The following is a 16,813-nucleotide window of genomic DNA, read 5'->3' as shown; positions in this document are numbered from 1 at the left end:
CAGGATAACCAGGTTATACCATTTACATGCAACCTTGAATTTCAGTCTGCATTGATTACCAGCACAATGATGGCATGCAGCATTGTAAGGGCTAACAATGAGTGTGCAGAAAAGTATATGAAATTGATCAGCCAATAAGAAACAGACATTACAATTGTATCTTTCATTTGTTGGTATCATTTGAGTACTAGTAATTATATAAAATTATTTTGTTCACCTAATGGTCACAATGTTCTACATTATGTTTGTAGTGCGAAATAATATTTTTGTTGATTTATCCACAACGTGCATTTACAGTCATGACACACTGGTTATATACACCATATATAAAATATATTTTTGAAATGCAGTCCCACACTAGCGATTTTCATCTCAAATTTTGGTTCTCCAGGCGTCTCAAATAAGTAACCTATATAATTGAATTAATGATGTTATAAAAAGTTCATAGAAGAGTGGGTGAAAATCGGCCGCTTTTGTCCTTGACGTTTTTTGCTTGGAAACGCACTTGGGTGATAAGACTCCATTTCAAAGGAAGTAGATTGTTTGGATCAGATGGTTTCTTTTGTTTTGAGTTAGTTGTGTGTCTAGAAACATATAAACATTGTTTTTTGATGAATACATTTAACAGAATTGTAACAATTGGTTTATATTGGAAATTCTCTAGTATAAATCATCCTGGACTCCCCACAATTTTACAATGTTGTTAGCTCGGAATGGAGTATTTAGCGTTCATTTTGATATAATGTATCTACACTTGAGTTTCTTGCGGTATGTGAAATCATATCACTGCTGTTGACGGCGACAGGTTGTTGTAGTTCTGCGACTCTCTTGATGTCACCGACAATTGACTTTCGTTTTTTCACTAATCTAATGTTTTCTTAGTTGTATTTTGTTTACCGATATACCAGTCAAACACTGACTAGTAAGTCAACAGGTACAGATCATACAGACAGCATCCCTGAGATTGATGCAAATTACACAATGAAATTCACATTACAATCACTCGCTTTAAAACAATCCGGAATTTATGCTGTAAAACACAGTATACAAGTATTGGATATGATAATTGATATGATAATTATATAGTGCAAAGTGGGAGTATACCTTTGTGTAAAAGTTGTATAAGAAAATTTACAAGTTCAATAACACCAAAAAAAATACTAACAGCAATGGACAAAACAATGTACATGAGAGAAACCAACAACTGACAAGTACACACATAGTCAAATTAGTAAGAGAAAGATGTATGAACTCTACAATATAGATGAAAATGTAATACAAAACATATATTCATGAATTAAATGCTTTGTCCAGGTTATTATATATGAATTCTTTCACTGATATTCAAAGGGTATTTCAAGTGTACGTGTATGTATTAAAATTCATGAAAATTATCAAAAAAATGTAAATTTACACATGCAAGCTAAACAAAATAATAAGCCGAAATGCTAATATATCTAATTTGTGGTGTGAACCAAGTATAAAAGGTCTATACAATTGTAAACAAATATTTTCACGCCTACATCGCTGACCGCGAAGGACACCAATCGCGAAGTGTCTGGTGAAATATACATGTTCCGGTAGTAATAATAAATAATTACTAGTGCGTAAAAACATTGTCAATGAATACAATAAAAATATCCAGGCATCATACGAAACGTTCCAGAGACTTGAGAAATATTTTTGTGGCGGCGAACAGCCTGGGGAAACTAAATTCATATATAAGTTTGACCGGTGACTGCTGCCCTGTGAAGTAACGCCGTTCTGTCCACCTGAATCTTGTAAGGTCAGCTGTTTTGAGAAAACGCAGCTGATCGCTCGATCATCTCTGCAAAATTAATCTCGTACGGTTATGTCATAGATGGTAGTTATCTTTCTCGAAATCACAATTATAAATCTACCCAAACTCACCTTTTACAGTTCAAAAACACAAACTGTTATTACGGTGAATCACACATTTTTTACTCTTCGTTGACGTTGGAGCGATACGCCATTTTGATTTCTTTTTCACAATAACTCCCTAGGTTTATGTTACAAAACTCTAAGAACCGCCTTTGAAAATTAAATTTTATCCACTCCAAGAACTTATAAAAGACGGAATTAGAATATTCTATACATGACTTGGAAAGAATTATAGCCTTTATACACTACCGTCATTATTTAAACCTCAGACAACTAATATTAATAACTATTGATTAAATTAAATTGAGTGCAGTCGTCAGAATAGAAACAATAACAATAGGTTAGGGTGTCTTACGCCATATGATGATTACAAAATCGAGAACTGCACGTGTTTGTTGGTAAACATGTGTTTATATTACGTTTTGTAGCAGATTCCAGCGACAAGACAAACTATTACTATGAGTAGAATCATTGTAAAGAATCTCCCGAAAGGGGTAAGTGAGAAACTTTGTTATCTAGCTGAAAGATACACTTGAAATTGCTCGTCTGCCGTGACACAACTTGGTAACAGTTTATGGTTTTAATTAATTAATATGCTACTTCAAGATATGGTAGACTTTAAAGTAAACTACCATTGAGCTCCATGATTCAGTGTACATCAGGTTCTGTGCTTTAGCGTCCTACGCCGAAGCTAATTCTACAGTGAACTAATTCGACACACACGGCGGTAGTCATCCCTCCTGTGATACATGTATGCTATGGGAGAGGGAGAGAAGCAAGGTGATGGTAGTCGGAATTGTTAATAATATGATATTAACCAAATCTAGAGTCACAACAAACTTCTAACCTGATGGAGTTAATTTCATAATATGTTAACATTCTGCTGTGTGGGCTTGTCATAACAGTCGTTTCATACCTTTACTTCACTGGCTTCAGTTCTGAATCAACACCAGTGATTGGCCCCTGTTATCATTAAATTTTTACAGGAATAAGTGGGGTAGAAATGAGAATCCCACAGTATGGGATTACGATGACTTGCGCTACATAATTACTCATCATCATCAAAAAATCATCATTTGTGTGAATAACTTTGAATGTGTGTAATTGCTTCGTTCACTTTTATGGGATCTCGGCACATGCCAACATTTTTAATTCTTAGTGTCTGCAGACTGTTTACGATAGTTGCATTCACGTTAGTAAGGACTCACTTGGGACCCACTTATGCCGAAATCATGCCCTCATTCGTCGATCTGTTATGTGATCCAAACATGGGAAATGATACGCATATGATGATAATAATAATTAATAGCTATATTGAAATTATATCCATTTGCTGTATGAAACAGTATATGAGGGTGTGATATCGGTTCATGCTAAGCATTCAGACAGCAAATCTTGGTTTCGGTCCCAAGCATCTATCTGGCTGCTTTCGGCACATATTGACTTGACTTATCGTCCAAAATCTTCACACAAACGTTTCAGCACATGCTAACTCGGTCCCAAGTCTTGGCACGTGCCAAGATCTCTAACGTAAAAGCCACTAATAATAATGATCGATACAATTTACATACTAAATATGTAAGAGAAAATAAATTTTAAAAATAAACAAATATGATATGTTAAATAATGACAGCTAGATTAAGTATAAATGCTATTTAATTAAAAATTGGACAACAGTGTATTCATTAACTTAACAGTATTATTGACTGCAAATACCTAGTTCCCTGATAGTTTCTACTGATACAAATGCTTACCAATGTACAGACAGATACCAAAATGATGTAAATTATATTTTGTCAAACTACATTGTGTGTGTATGAATGAAATGCACATTATCTATATTTTTAACAAACATTTCTTTTTCTTTTAATAACATGGTAACTTGAAATACAGAATGGTTTTAAACAAAACTTTAACCAGTATATTAAAATATCCGCATTACATATTAAATTACATATTCATGCTGATTGGAAGTGAATCAATGTTGATTAATGATTGAGTGCTTTCAAACAACAGATTCTCCTAAATAAAAGCATAATTAACCTATGGTCCAATAATAATATCTGATTCAACTGCGTTTTCAGATGAAAGAAGAAAAATTTAAGAATCTGTTCTCCGAAAGAGGAGAAATTACCGATGTCCAGTTGAAATATACTAAAGATGGTATATTCCGTCGGTTTGGATTTATTGGGTATAAAACGGCAACGCAGGCAAAGTCGTCAATGAAACACTTCAATGGAACATTTATAGACACATCAAAGATAAGTGTAAGTAAATATACTTAGTTATTCTTATTCATTCAAATCAGCCAAATACTTATAGGGCTGAGATCTTTTCTTCAGAATCATTCACACACTTTACCGTAATAGTTTTAGCAATGGTGGCAAACATTTTTTAGTCCTCATTTGAATTATATCAGTATGTGTGTGCATTAGTGAGTGCGTGTGTCCGTTCGTCCATCCATCCGGACCTATATCTTAGATATGCCTGGACCGATTACATTCAAACTTCACACATACATCATTCATGATATTAAACATGTGCACATTAGTTTGTTTGATGATCTAATTCAAGATGGCCAAATGACGGCCATTTTTGTGCTTAAAAGTCATCAATATCATAAATTTCTGGCATTCTGGAACAGGATTTTGGCTGTTTACAGATGGATTTTGTATAATCAATTAAGTCTCCCTGTTGTCATTGTTGTCATATTATATCTATATTCACATTCATCGCTTGATGCAATATAACTGCAAGGACTTGTGTCTAGGCACTTGTAAAACTAGTGTCTAGACTCTTGTAGTATATTTTATACTATTACATTTTAGGTCCAGATTGCCATGAATCTGACTGATGATAACTTACCCAGACCATGGAGTAAATACTCGCAGAGACAGAAAATCCAGGACAAGATAACGAAAGAAAGGGAGAAAGAATCTGGCAAGAAATCACAAGATGAGAACCAACCGGTGAAACTATATTAAATGGCTCTTGGATGTAGAAAATATGTAGGGGTGGGGTGGGATGGGGTAGGGTGTGGGGCAGTAGTGGGGTGGCCAGGGGTGAACAAATAGAATGGTCATATAAACTAATGGTGAGAGATAGCGGGTTTTGCATTTACATTGTTGCCTGTGGCTGTCTTATTTATTTTGCCGTTAGTTACTCTTTTATGTGTACCTTTGATGGTATAGTAGTCAGCGTGTACAGCCTGAGGGTGGTTGGGGATACAGTTCTCGGGGGGGGGGGGGGGCAGCTGTTCACACAGCAGTATAAATCAGAGTACAATCTGCCCTGCACACTGACAATCACATTGCCCTGCATTCCGAAAACGGGGTATGGGGTTTGGGAGACTGGTTCGCACGTGCACTAGCAATTTGCACAAAAGACAAAAAACGTCAGGAGAGACAATGGTGGTGACTCAATCGTCAAATCGTCACCTGGCACAAAATTATTAAAAAAAACACATCTTGTCATTCAGTAGACATGATGCATTCTGGGATATGTGCATGTGATGAAGTCAAAGTCACCAATGTATTTGTCAATTTATCACGTGTCAAAAGGACTAAACTCAGCAGTGCATTGTGGGATACATGTGTCGGTAATATTCAAAGATACCGTAAATACATGTAGTCTTTGAACATCTAACATGACCTATATTTATTGTTGATGCTACAAAATTACTGAAATTCTGCGAACTGAAAGCAATATTGACATGAATATTGTCTCTATTTTGTACATGTATATGTATGTATTAAACTTGTGTTATTGTAAAGTGTATAATCGATTTAATCAAAGTCGTGTTATTTTTTTTACAGAAAAAAACTAAAAAGAAACTTCAATTATTTGAGGAGGTAAGATATTACCAGTATGAGATTTCATGAGATTTCCTTGTGATTCGCTCATAAACACTTATTAATAACCTTATTTGTCTCGTCCATTTAATCTTTTCTTCTATTTAGCTGGACGAAGACCCAATCTTCCAAGAATTTTTGGAAACACACAAAACTAGAAGTACTGTACAAGCCTGGACAAATGATGCCATGGTAACGACGCAGGATAAAAAAAGCTCTAAAGATGAAAACAAGCAGAAAGATGTTAAGTATGATGATGACGTCCAAAGTGATGATGAGGAGATTTTCGGTAAGGGATGGAATTATAAGTATACTATTTCTATTTTTTTTTTCCTTTTTCACTTTCATCTGCATATAATTAATACATATTAATACAACCTGGACATTCTTCTAGTTTGTTGGAATTTTATGAAATTACTGAAATATGTGGATATTTTTCCTGAATTACTTTGTGTATAAAGTAAACAAATATTAAATTACTGAGAAAACATGGTGCAGCACAACGATTTTGAGAAGAAACTTGTATAGTTGTTTTCTATATTTTTCTATAATTTCTTTATTTATTGTGGACCAAACGAGCAACTCTTCACCAGCTAACAAGTCTTGATTAAAATTAGGAAAATGTATAAAAAAAAATGTTGCTGGGGTTTTATTTTGTGTAAGGGGAAATACCGATAAGTCAATTTTGGAGTTCAAACGTTTTATGTCTGTTGCATCAGCTTTTGCAAATTATGATATAGAAGACTCCATAATTGCCATCACTGTGTGTCTCGTGGTAAACCATTCATCAAAATTGTGATGGTACTTGTGTCTTGGATTTGGTGACAGCATACAAATGTATGTACTCGCTAGGTCTTCTTCAACATCTGGGTTTGTAAGATTAACAATCAAAATCTTCTTGACCCAATGATGAATGTTTCAATTTCAGATCCAATTGCTGGAAAAGTTGAAGAGACAAAAAAAGAAAAAAAATCGACTAAACCAGCAAAGGACCTTTCAGATATGGATGTAAGTGCACCTTGTTTGTATGCTAAAATTGACAGGGTTAGTTTTATACAGTCTCCGGAGTTACACCATGACATAGCTGTTCTTGATAAAATTGTCATTCAGACAACTTACTTGGCTTAATAACAGACTGTGAGTACATATAGAGACAGCATGCGTTTCAAAGTGACAGACAAATTAATGTTAAATCCTACGTTGTGGAACAGCTTTATCAGGGATGTGGACACAGAGGATTTATTTACGGTTTCATTGTCTTATTTGCTGCTGATATTGATTCTTAGACAAATGATCACCATGAATTTTTTCTGATACCATAATGTGATCCTATACGCTGTCTTTCAGTATTTGCGATCCAAAATGGTGAAGTCGGACTTAGTTCAAGATGCATCGGAAGATGATGCAGAAACAAAAGATGAAAAAAAGCCGCCATCTGGCAAAAAGAAAAAGAAGAAGAGGAAGAAAAAAGTATAATACCCTTTCTTTTCAAATTGCTCGAATGCAGTAGCATAAATCTATGCGACGCGATTGTGCGACTCGCCGAATGTCGATTATTGCACTCTGCGACAGGATCGCAGTGTCACTCTGCGAAGAGCACGATTCCCATTGGTTGGTTGGTCGAAAAGCGCGAATCTCAATGGTCGATCGATGTAAGGGTACACAGCATGCCTTATAGAAATGTTTAGTTTTAAATGGTTATTTCGCCGACTGCACGCAAACTATGGTAAACAAGTATTTACCGACGACATGCCGCACGGTACGGTAATCAGCAAGTATTAAACATTGATTAATTAACATATATAACATTCCCCGGAGGGGATGAAAGGGGTTACAAAACACATGCACGTTGGTGTTGGCTGCCTTATTACGGTGTAACATCAGGGAGCTGGTAACATTAACGCCATCTTAAAGTTGTAAGGCTTCGTCCGCAACTATGCTCATTAGCATAGGCGGCAGCTTTAAAGCGAGTAGAGCGTGAAGTACGTTTCACACAATGTTACGTTCTTTTTTTTCATTAGCAAGTATAATATGTTATGACAAATAAAGCATGTAGCGGGTAAAACTGTTTCTTGGCAATCAATATCGTTTTATTAAGAATATTAAGAGAAAAACAAAACATAAAGCTATGTGAATGGATTGAAACTACTGCTGAAGATAGAAAACTAAAACGGCAGCGTCAACGGAAAATTAGATGGATGCACGCTCTCTGCATAAATGGAAACGATGGCTTTGTTTATTTGGCCGATGTCGACGAGCAACAGATATCCTGTACTCACTTCCTCGTCTGACCACCGACCCTCAACTGTCTAGAGTATCGGTGTTGTCATCGGTTAAGTCACGGTTACTAAAAAAAGTAATCGTGGTTAAGTAGTTGAAACTTTTTCGCGTTGATGCCAATATTTCAGCTTAATCATCCCTTTCGAACCACTCGCGAGGTTGGTCATGATGTGACCTAGATGAAAAATTCTTGAAAAATAAATATAAATTGCGTAAACAAGGGGTGAACGCGAAAGTCCTGTAATTTTATATCGGAATCACATCAGGCTGTAGGCAAGTCTAAATTAGTAAATATGACCCTTAGTTGCAGATTTGTCTTTGCCTCGTCTGTCATTGGCGTCTTTGCTTTCTTTCTTTACATCATCATTGTGTTAGTAAGATGGTGTTATTAAAATAGAATATAGACTTAGAAAATAAAACGATTTCTCAGACGAAGTCCTGACTGATAATAATGCTGACAATGGACGTTAGATTAATATGCATTGTTTGCGACAGGAAGCTTGTCACTCGTTCTATCAGAATCGTCAACAACAGAGTATTACCGGTAGTCACAGTCCCTCTGTGCGGTAGTACAATGTATACATGTTCATGTTAGAAACATTATGCAAATATTAATGAAATGGTAGTAGTGTTAGCGCTTGAGCACTGGTCTTTCCGAAATACCAAAAAGCTGGGATGATGAATCAAGGTACAAAGTAACCGTTTTATCAATTATTGAAAAATCAAGACAAAAAAAAAGAATATTTCCCTTCCCGCTACATTAAGATCAATATGGACCACCTAAATTTGGCGTTCATTTAAAAAAATAAACCATAAATTAAACCGAAAATTATGATACAAAAATAATTCTATTCATACCACAAACCAACGTCGTTTTTGTTTACTTTTCACAACTATTACAAAGTTTTCATTTCTGGTTAAAATACTAGCTAATTGATTGTAGACCATAAGTTTGGAGTCCGTTTATGATCTAAACGAAGGCAGACGATTGCAAACAACTGCTGTCATGGCAAAACGTTGCACATCGTGAATGATTTTTTTTTCACTGCATGCAAATTATTTTCCTTGATGCACTCAACAAAGTCAAAGCAGACGTACAACATTCATTGCAGAACGCGTGAAAAGTACTTCGCGTTCCACTCGCTTTAAAGCTGTCGCCTATGCTAATGAGCATAGTCGTTAGGACGAAGCCTTACAACTCCAAGATGGCGATAACGTTACACCATAAATAGGCAGTCAAAACCAACATGCACGTTACACTATTTAATTTTTCTAGCCAGCGGTGTGATGTGTCTAATCACCGTAATCCATGTGTCATTTGTTTGGTCCCACAATTTGTCTTCCATGTGCTTGCCGATCACCGAACAGTGCGGCATGTCGCCGGTAGACACTTTTTTTACTGTACCATTTTTACCATTTAAAACTTAATTTTTTATAAGGCATGCGGTGAACATCGACCATTGGGATTTGCGCTGTTCGACCAACCAATCAACCAACCAATTGGAATCGTGCTCTTCGCAGAGTGACACTGCGATTCTGTCACAGAGTGCAATAATCGAAATTCGGAGAGCCACACAATCGCGTCACAGAGTCAGTTTTTGGACCCCATACATACATGGATTGAAAGCAGCAATGCCTCAACCATTGGAACATGTAGCAAACAACACACCCAAATATGGGCTCACGAATTTTACAGAATAAGCAACGAACACAAGCCATTTGTCATCCGAAAACGCATAGTGTCATACTGATCACCAATATATTTTTGACGTAGTGAATACATTTGTATGGTTACTGAATGTGTAATTGTCCATACTGATGTTAAGTAAAATAAGAGAGAATAAAATTTCCAAAAAATTATTTGTGAGAAGTGTGTCTAATTACATGTATGTAAAAGGCAAGTAACTTCTTAATAAAATTGCATTACAGAACAAAAGTGCTGCTGCTCGAGGAAAGATTCCAAAAGGAGAGTTTGTTATTGAGATGAGAGGCATACCTTTCTACTGTAGTGAGGTGATTATAAATTAGTTTTGTCATACTTTGATATCACATGATACAAATGGGGCATTCTGATTGGCCTGAATATTTAATCTCAATACTGTATTCACTCTATTAGGAGCGCATCTCTAATAGAAGTACACATAAGACAAAAATTGCATTACCAGTATACTGGATGATTAGAATTTTGAAAAAAAAGACACACCTCTGTAATTTATATAATGTGCTTCTAATAGAGCAAATACAGTACACATTTCTATAACTCGTGATCTCTGGCTTCTGTGACATTGCAATGTCGTTTGATGTGACATTGCATTGTCATTTAATGTGACATTCTATTGTCATTGGATGTGACATTGCAGTGTCATTTGATGTGACATTGCAGTGTCTTGATGTGACATTGCAGTGTCATTTGATGTGACATTGCACTGTCTTTTGATGTGACATTGCACTGTCTTTTGATGTGACATTGCAATGTCGTTTGATGTGACATTGCATTGTCATTTAATGTGACATTCTATTGTCATTTGATGTGACATTGCAATGTCGTTTGATGTGACATTGCACTGTCTTTTGATGTGACATTGCAGTGTCTTTTGATGTGACATTGCAGTGTCATTTGATGTGACATTGCATTGTCTTTTGATGTGACATTGCAGTGTCATTTGATGTGACATTGCATTGTCGTTTGATGTGACATTGCATTCTCGTTTAATGTGACATTGCATTGTCGTTTGATGTGACATTGCATTGTTGTTTGATGTGACATTGCATTGTCATTTGATGTGACATTGCATTGTCGTTTGATGTGACATTGCATTGCTGTTTGATGTGACATTGCATTGCTGTTTGATGTGACATTGCAATGTCGTTTGATGTGACATTGCAATGTTGTTTGATGTGACATTGCACTGTCTTTTGATGTGACATTGCAGTGTCATTTGATGTGACATTGCAGTGTCATTTGATGTGACATTGCAGTGTCATTTGATGTGACATTGTAGTGTCATTTGATGTGACATTGCAATGTCGTTTGATGTGACATTGCAATGTCGTTTGATGTGACATTGCACTGTCGTTTGATGTGACATTGCACTGTCTTTTGATGTGACATTGCAGTGTCTTTTGATGTGACATTGCATTGTCGTTTGATGTGACATTGCATTGTTGTTTGATGTGACATTGCATTGTCATTTGATGTGACATTGCATTCTCGTTTGATGTGACATTGCAATATCTTTTGATGTGACATTGCAATGTCTTTTGATGTGACATTGCAGTGTCATTTGATGTGACATTGCATTGCTGTTTGATGTGAAATTGCATTCTTGTTTGATGTGACATTGTATTACGTTTGATGTGACATTGCATTGTCGTTTGATGTGACATTGCATTGTCATTTGATGTGACATTGCAGTGTTGTTTGATGTGACATTGCATTCTCGTTTGATGTGACATTGTAGTGTCGTTTGATGTGACATTGCATTCTCGTTTGATGTGACATTGCATTGTCGTTTGATGTGACATTGCATTGTCATTTGATGTGACATTGCAGTGTCGTTTGATGTGACATTGCATTGCTGTTTGATGTGACATTGCATTCTCGTTTGATGTGACATTGCATTCTCGTTTGATGTGACATTGCATTCTCGTTTGATGTGACATTGCAATGTCGTTTGATGTGACATTGCATTGCTGTTTGATGTGACATTGCATTGCTGTTTGATGTGACATTGCAATGTCGTTTGATGTGACATTGCAATGTCATTTGATGTGACATTGCAGTGTTGTTTGATGTGACATTGCATTCTCGTTTGATGTGACATTGTAGTGTCGTTTGATGTGACATTGCATTCTCGTTTGATGTGACATTGCATTGTCGTTTGATGTGACATTGCATTGTCATTTGATGTGACATTGCAGTGTCGTTTGATGTGACATTGCATTGTCATTTGATGTGACATTGCAGTGTTGTTTGATGTGACATTGCATTCTCGTTTGATGTGACATTGTAGTGTCGTTTTATGTGACATTGCATTCTCGTTTGATGTGACATTGCATTGTCGTTTGATGTGACATTGCATTGTCATTTGATGTGACATTGCAGTGTCGTTTGATGTGACATTGCATTGCTGTTTGATGTGACATTGCATTCTCGTTTGATGTGACATTGCATTCTCGTTTGATGTGACATTGCATTCTCGTTTGATGTGACATTGCATTCTCGTTTGATGTGACATTGCAATGTCGTTTGATGTGACATTGCATTGCTGTTTGATGTGACATTGCATTCTCGTTTGATGTGACATTGCAATGTCGTTTGATGTGACATTGCATTCTCGTTTGATGTGACATTGCATTCTCGTTTGATGTGACATTGCATCCTCGTTTGATGTGACATTGCATTCTCGTTTGATGTGACATTGCATTCTCGTTTGATGTGACATTGCAATGTCGTTTGATGTGACATTGCATTGCTGTTTGATGTGACATTGCATTCTCGTTTGATGTGACATTGCATTCTCGTTTGATGTGACATTGCATTCTCGTTTGATGTGACATAGCATTCTCGTTTGATGTGACATTGCATTCTCGTTTGATGTGACATTGCATTCTTGTTTAATAAGTCAAATGTCTGTCACATACACTCATTCATAGTCGTACATTTGTGATAATTGTATGGTTTAGCCAAAATTGTTGCTGCTTTGCTTGCAGTTCCCACTGTGACCATTTAAAAATTTGCATAAAACTGACCAGTACAAAGTTAAATTTCCAAACAATTTTCAGCAGTGGTTCGTGTTGTTAATCTGTTAATCTAAAACGTGAGAAAGGTTACAAGTAATTATTAAAAAATAAGCTTAAAGCAGGGGAGTCGTTACCTGCGCATGTCTCAGATGGCCATCGCGTGTCGTTGTTTACAAACAAGAGTCTACCCATGAGTCCATGAGCGTTTTTAGCATGTGTTGTAATCATAGCTTGGGACTCAATTCCCGTGAATATTACATGAATATCGCAAGGCATTATTTTTATTTTATTTTACATGCTCATAAGGTTTTTTGAATTACCACGCATGGAAAGTAAAAAAATTAATAATAAAGCCTCCGTTGGGTGTTAAATGAACCTGATTATGTTGTTATGTTTCATTCACTGCTCAACATTGCTTGTTTACTAATAACTGTTTAATTACCACAGCTTGTAATTTTTTATATTGGATGATTTTATGACATTCGTGAAGACAAAATTTTGCAAAATCTGACGAAACAGTATTTTCACTATTGCAAAATTTCACGTTATTCCCGGAGTCACGAAATTTGCATAAATTTGCCTCTTGCAAAATTGAGTATTAACATTATTTCTAATATGAGTACGTAAATGCGTTCATTTCAATGTATACCATTGTACTGCAAATAGGTAATTTTCCATTCAACTGCGCGATCTCGCGAGATGCATGAAAGACGCGCGTCGAACGTCTGCCGCAAAAAACTAGCGATTTGATTTTGAACTTGAATTTCTTTATTTCATAGCTCGCATCGACCAGCCAATCTTCGACAGAGGAATATTGCTTTCGAATACCCTCACTTAATCGAAATTGTCTATCATCAAATGTGTACAGCACTTTATTAAGCATAGAAATGCCCCCCGAAATATTTTCTCATTTGTCGAATCCCAGGCGATGTTTGACGCCACTATGGCGCTATGACCTTTGTTTGTCCTGTTTTTACGTTCGATTTCACGCATAACGCGTGATTCTCGCAGTGAAAATGGTCTATAGTCACATATCTTCACCTAAAATTTGTGTTTATTTATTACAGAAAGAAATCAGTGAATTCTTCGCACCAATTGAGGTAGTGGCAATACACATAGTGAAAAATAAGAATGGTAAACAATTAGGTATGGTAATTATAATTAAGAATCTATAAGTATTCATAATTTTATGCACTCAATCCTGTGTAAACTGAAGAAACTGGAAACATTGTTTTGTTTACAGAGGTGTTCAGTTTATTGAGTGAGGTCTCATATACTAGCAAGTTTACAGTACAGGGGCTAGAAAATGGTGTTCGGTTTACAGAAGTGTTCAGTTTATAGGGGTCTCTTACGCCAACAAGTTTACAGTACAGGGACTGGAAAATGGTGTTCGGTTTATAGGGGTCTCTTATGCAAGCAAGTCTATGGAACAGAGACTGAGACAAAATGGTGTTCGGTTTATAGGGGTCTCTTATGCAAGCAAGTCTATGGAACAGAGACTGAGACAAAATGGTGTTCAGTTTATAGGGGTCTCTTATGCAAGCAAGTCTATGGAACAGAGACTGAGACAAAATGGTGTTCGGTTTATAGGGGTCTCTTATGCAAGCAAGTCTATGGAACAGAGACTGAGACAAAATGGTGTACGGTTTATAGGGGTCTCTTATGCAAGCAAGTCTATGGAACAGAGACTGAGACAAAATGGTGTTCGGTTTATAGGGGTCTCTTATGCAAGCAAGTCTATGGAACAGAGACTGAGACAAAATGGTGTTCGGTTTATAGGGGTCTCTTATGCAAGCAAGTCTATGGAACAGAGACTGAGACAAAATTGTGTTCGGTTTATAGGGGTCTCTTATGCAAGCAAGTCTATGGAACAGAGACTGAGACAAAATGGTGTTCAGTTTATAGGGGTCTCTTATGCAAGCAAGTCTATGGAACAGAGACTGAGACAAAATGGTGTACGGTTTATAGGGGTCTCTTATGCAAGCAAGTCTATGGAACAGAGACTGAGACAAAATGGTGTTCAGTTTATAGGGGTCTCTTATGCAAGCAAGTCTATGGAACAGAGACTGAGACAAAATGGTGTTCGGTTTATAGGGGTCTCTTATGCAAGCAAGTCTATGGAACAGAGACTGAGACAAAATGGTGTACGGTTTATAGGGGTCTCTTATGCAAGCAAGTCTATGGAACAGAGACTGAGACAAAATGGTGTTCGGTTTATAGGGGTCTCTTATGCAAGCAAGTCTATGGAACAGAGACTGAGACAAAATGGTGTACGGTTTATAGGGGTCTCTTATGCAAGCAAGTCTATGGAACAGAGACTGAGACAAAATGGTGTACGGTTTATAGGGGTCTCTTATGCAAGCAAGTCTATGGAACAGAGACTGAGACAAAATGGTGTTCGGTTTATAGGGGTCTCTTATGCAAGCAAGTCTATGGAACAGAGACTGAGACAAAATGGTGTACGGTTTATAGGGGTCTCTTATGCAAGCAAGTCTATGGAACAGAGACTGAGACAAAATTGTGTTCGGTTTATAGGGGTCTCTTATGCAAGCAAGTCTATGGAACAGAGACTGAGACAAAATGGTGTTCAGTTTATAGGGTTCTCTTATGCAAGCAAGTCTATGGAACAGAGACTGAGACAAAATGGTGTTCGGTTTATAGGGTTCTCTTATGCAAGCAAGTCTATGGAACAGAGACTGAGACAAAATGGTGTTCGGTTTATAGGGGTCTCTTATGCAAGCAAGTCTATGGAACAGAGACTGAGACAAAATGGTGTTCGGTTTATAGGGTTCTCTTATGCAAGCAAGTCTATGGAACAGAGACTGAGACAAAATGGTGTTCGGTTTATAGGGGTCCCTTATGCAAAAGGTTGTGAATGTCACTGTTTTGACATTCTCGTACAATATCAGCGACTTAGTTGACAACTTCAAAATAGGGTTATGTTTTCAAATGACAATCTTGATATTGTGGATAATACCAATTTTTGACATCTTTTGTTTGCAGGTTTTGCTCGTGTTGAACTGAAGAACGAAAATGATCTGAAAGAAGCCATGACGCGACACAAAGACTACATGAGTATGTCTTACATTTTGTGACTGTACAGAGTTACTTTGCTTCTATGTTTGGCCAGTTTTAACCAAGGAAATCTCATTATAGATTTTTATCTTCTTCTCGGTTAAATTGCCTTCTGAAATTAACATAATTAACATGTGTCTGTGACAAGTACCCGTAGTCATATTCTGAAAGCTTTGATGTTCGAAAAGCGGCATCAGATATGTTTTACAAATTGGTTGCTTACATGTGTATGATAATGCTACATAAAATTTGTGAATAATTATGAAACAAAAGTTTATTTTCTGCATACACGGTGAATTTTATGGAATAGTGATTTTGTGGTAAACTATTCAAAGATCATTGGTTACTGCAAGTCGTTAAAATATTATAAGCTTGAAATATTCACAATTCAATAGGACGAAATTTTACAAAAAATTCTGTGAATCTCCATCATAGCAACCTCATTGGAATGTTCATGGCTACAACATTCCCCCTCTCTTGCAATTCGTGAATTGTTGTCTCTTGAATTAATTGAAACTGTTTTATACAATAGTTTTCAAAATACAGCATAAACGGAAATATCTCCAAACTGGATTGTAGTAATTTGACCTTAGTATTAATACATCTATGTTATAATTCTAGATATTTTACCCTTTTGAACTTTGCTGCACTTTCATCCCCAATATTGATTGAAATCTAAACATGAAAGGTTTGGGCAGTGATTTACAAACAGGGGTTTTTCTAGAAAAAATAAACAAGATGGAGCACACACAGGCGATCAATCTGGAAATGCCATATCGGAATTGGTGTCCAGACACATTGTCAGCTGGTGTTGCTGGGAAGTTTTCACAGAGAAAAATATATTTAAGAAAGATTTCATGTTGTACGGCAGCACAGAAGTGTGCAGCTCAAGAAATATATTTATGACTTGAAAGTTCAATCGTCAATACAGAGGGCGCCAGCTGAGAGTATCGGGGCGCTGC

General features: G+C 36.5%; 2 protein-coding genes across 3 annotated transcripts in view; one reads left to right on the top strand and one right to left on the bottom strand.

The window, feature by feature from the left end:
* LOC102802899 (ubiquitin-protein ligase E3B-like) overlaps window positions 1-2,049 on the bottom strand; it is a 40,050-nt gene extending 38,001 nt beyond the window's left edge. The window contains exon 1 of the mRNA XM_085491204.1: window positions 1,912-2,049. The gene's annotated coding sequence lies outside the window, so the exon portion shown is untranslated. The remainder of the gene's footprint in view (window positions 1-1,911) is intronic.
* A 194-nt stretch (window positions 2,050-2,243) lies between these two features.
* Window positions 2,244-16,813, top strand: part of LOC100371574 (putative RNA-binding protein 19) — an 87,656-nt gene continuing 73,086 nt past the window's right edge. For both annotated transcript variants that reach the window (XM_085491202.1, XM_085491203.1), the window contains exons 1-10: window positions 2,244-2,396; window positions 3,987-4,169; window positions 4,731-4,871; window positions 5,718-5,753; window positions 5,862-6,042; window positions 6,682-6,761; window positions 7,101-7,223; window positions 9,963-10,046; window positions 13,844-13,922; window positions 15,780-15,851. In XM_085491202.1, the coding sequence (XP_085347328.1) occupies window positions 2,361-2,396; window positions 3,987-4,169; window positions 4,731-4,871; window positions 5,718-5,753; window positions 5,862-6,042; window positions 6,682-6,761; window positions 7,101-7,223; window positions 9,963-10,046; window positions 13,844-13,922; window positions 15,780-15,851 (1,015 nt within the window). In that variant the 5' untranslated portion in view covers window positions 2,244-2,360. The remainder of the gene's footprint in view (window positions 2,397-3,986; window positions 4,170-4,730; window positions 4,872-5,717; window positions 5,754-5,861; window positions 6,043-6,681; window positions 6,762-7,100; window positions 7,224-9,962; window positions 10,047-13,843; window positions 13,923-15,779; window positions 15,852-16,813) is intronic.

The sequence above is a fragment of the Saccoglossus kowalevskii genome, chromosome 16, assembly GCF_978046115.1.
Source record: "Saccoglossus kowalevskii chromosome 16, keSacKowa6.1, whole genome shotgun sequence".
NCBI lineage: Eukaryota > Metazoa > Hemichordata > Enteropneusta > Harrimaniidae > Saccoglossus > Saccoglossus kowalevskii.
Note: the sequence above shows the minus strand (reverse complement) of the source record. Positions and strands in the feature narration are given on the sequence as shown.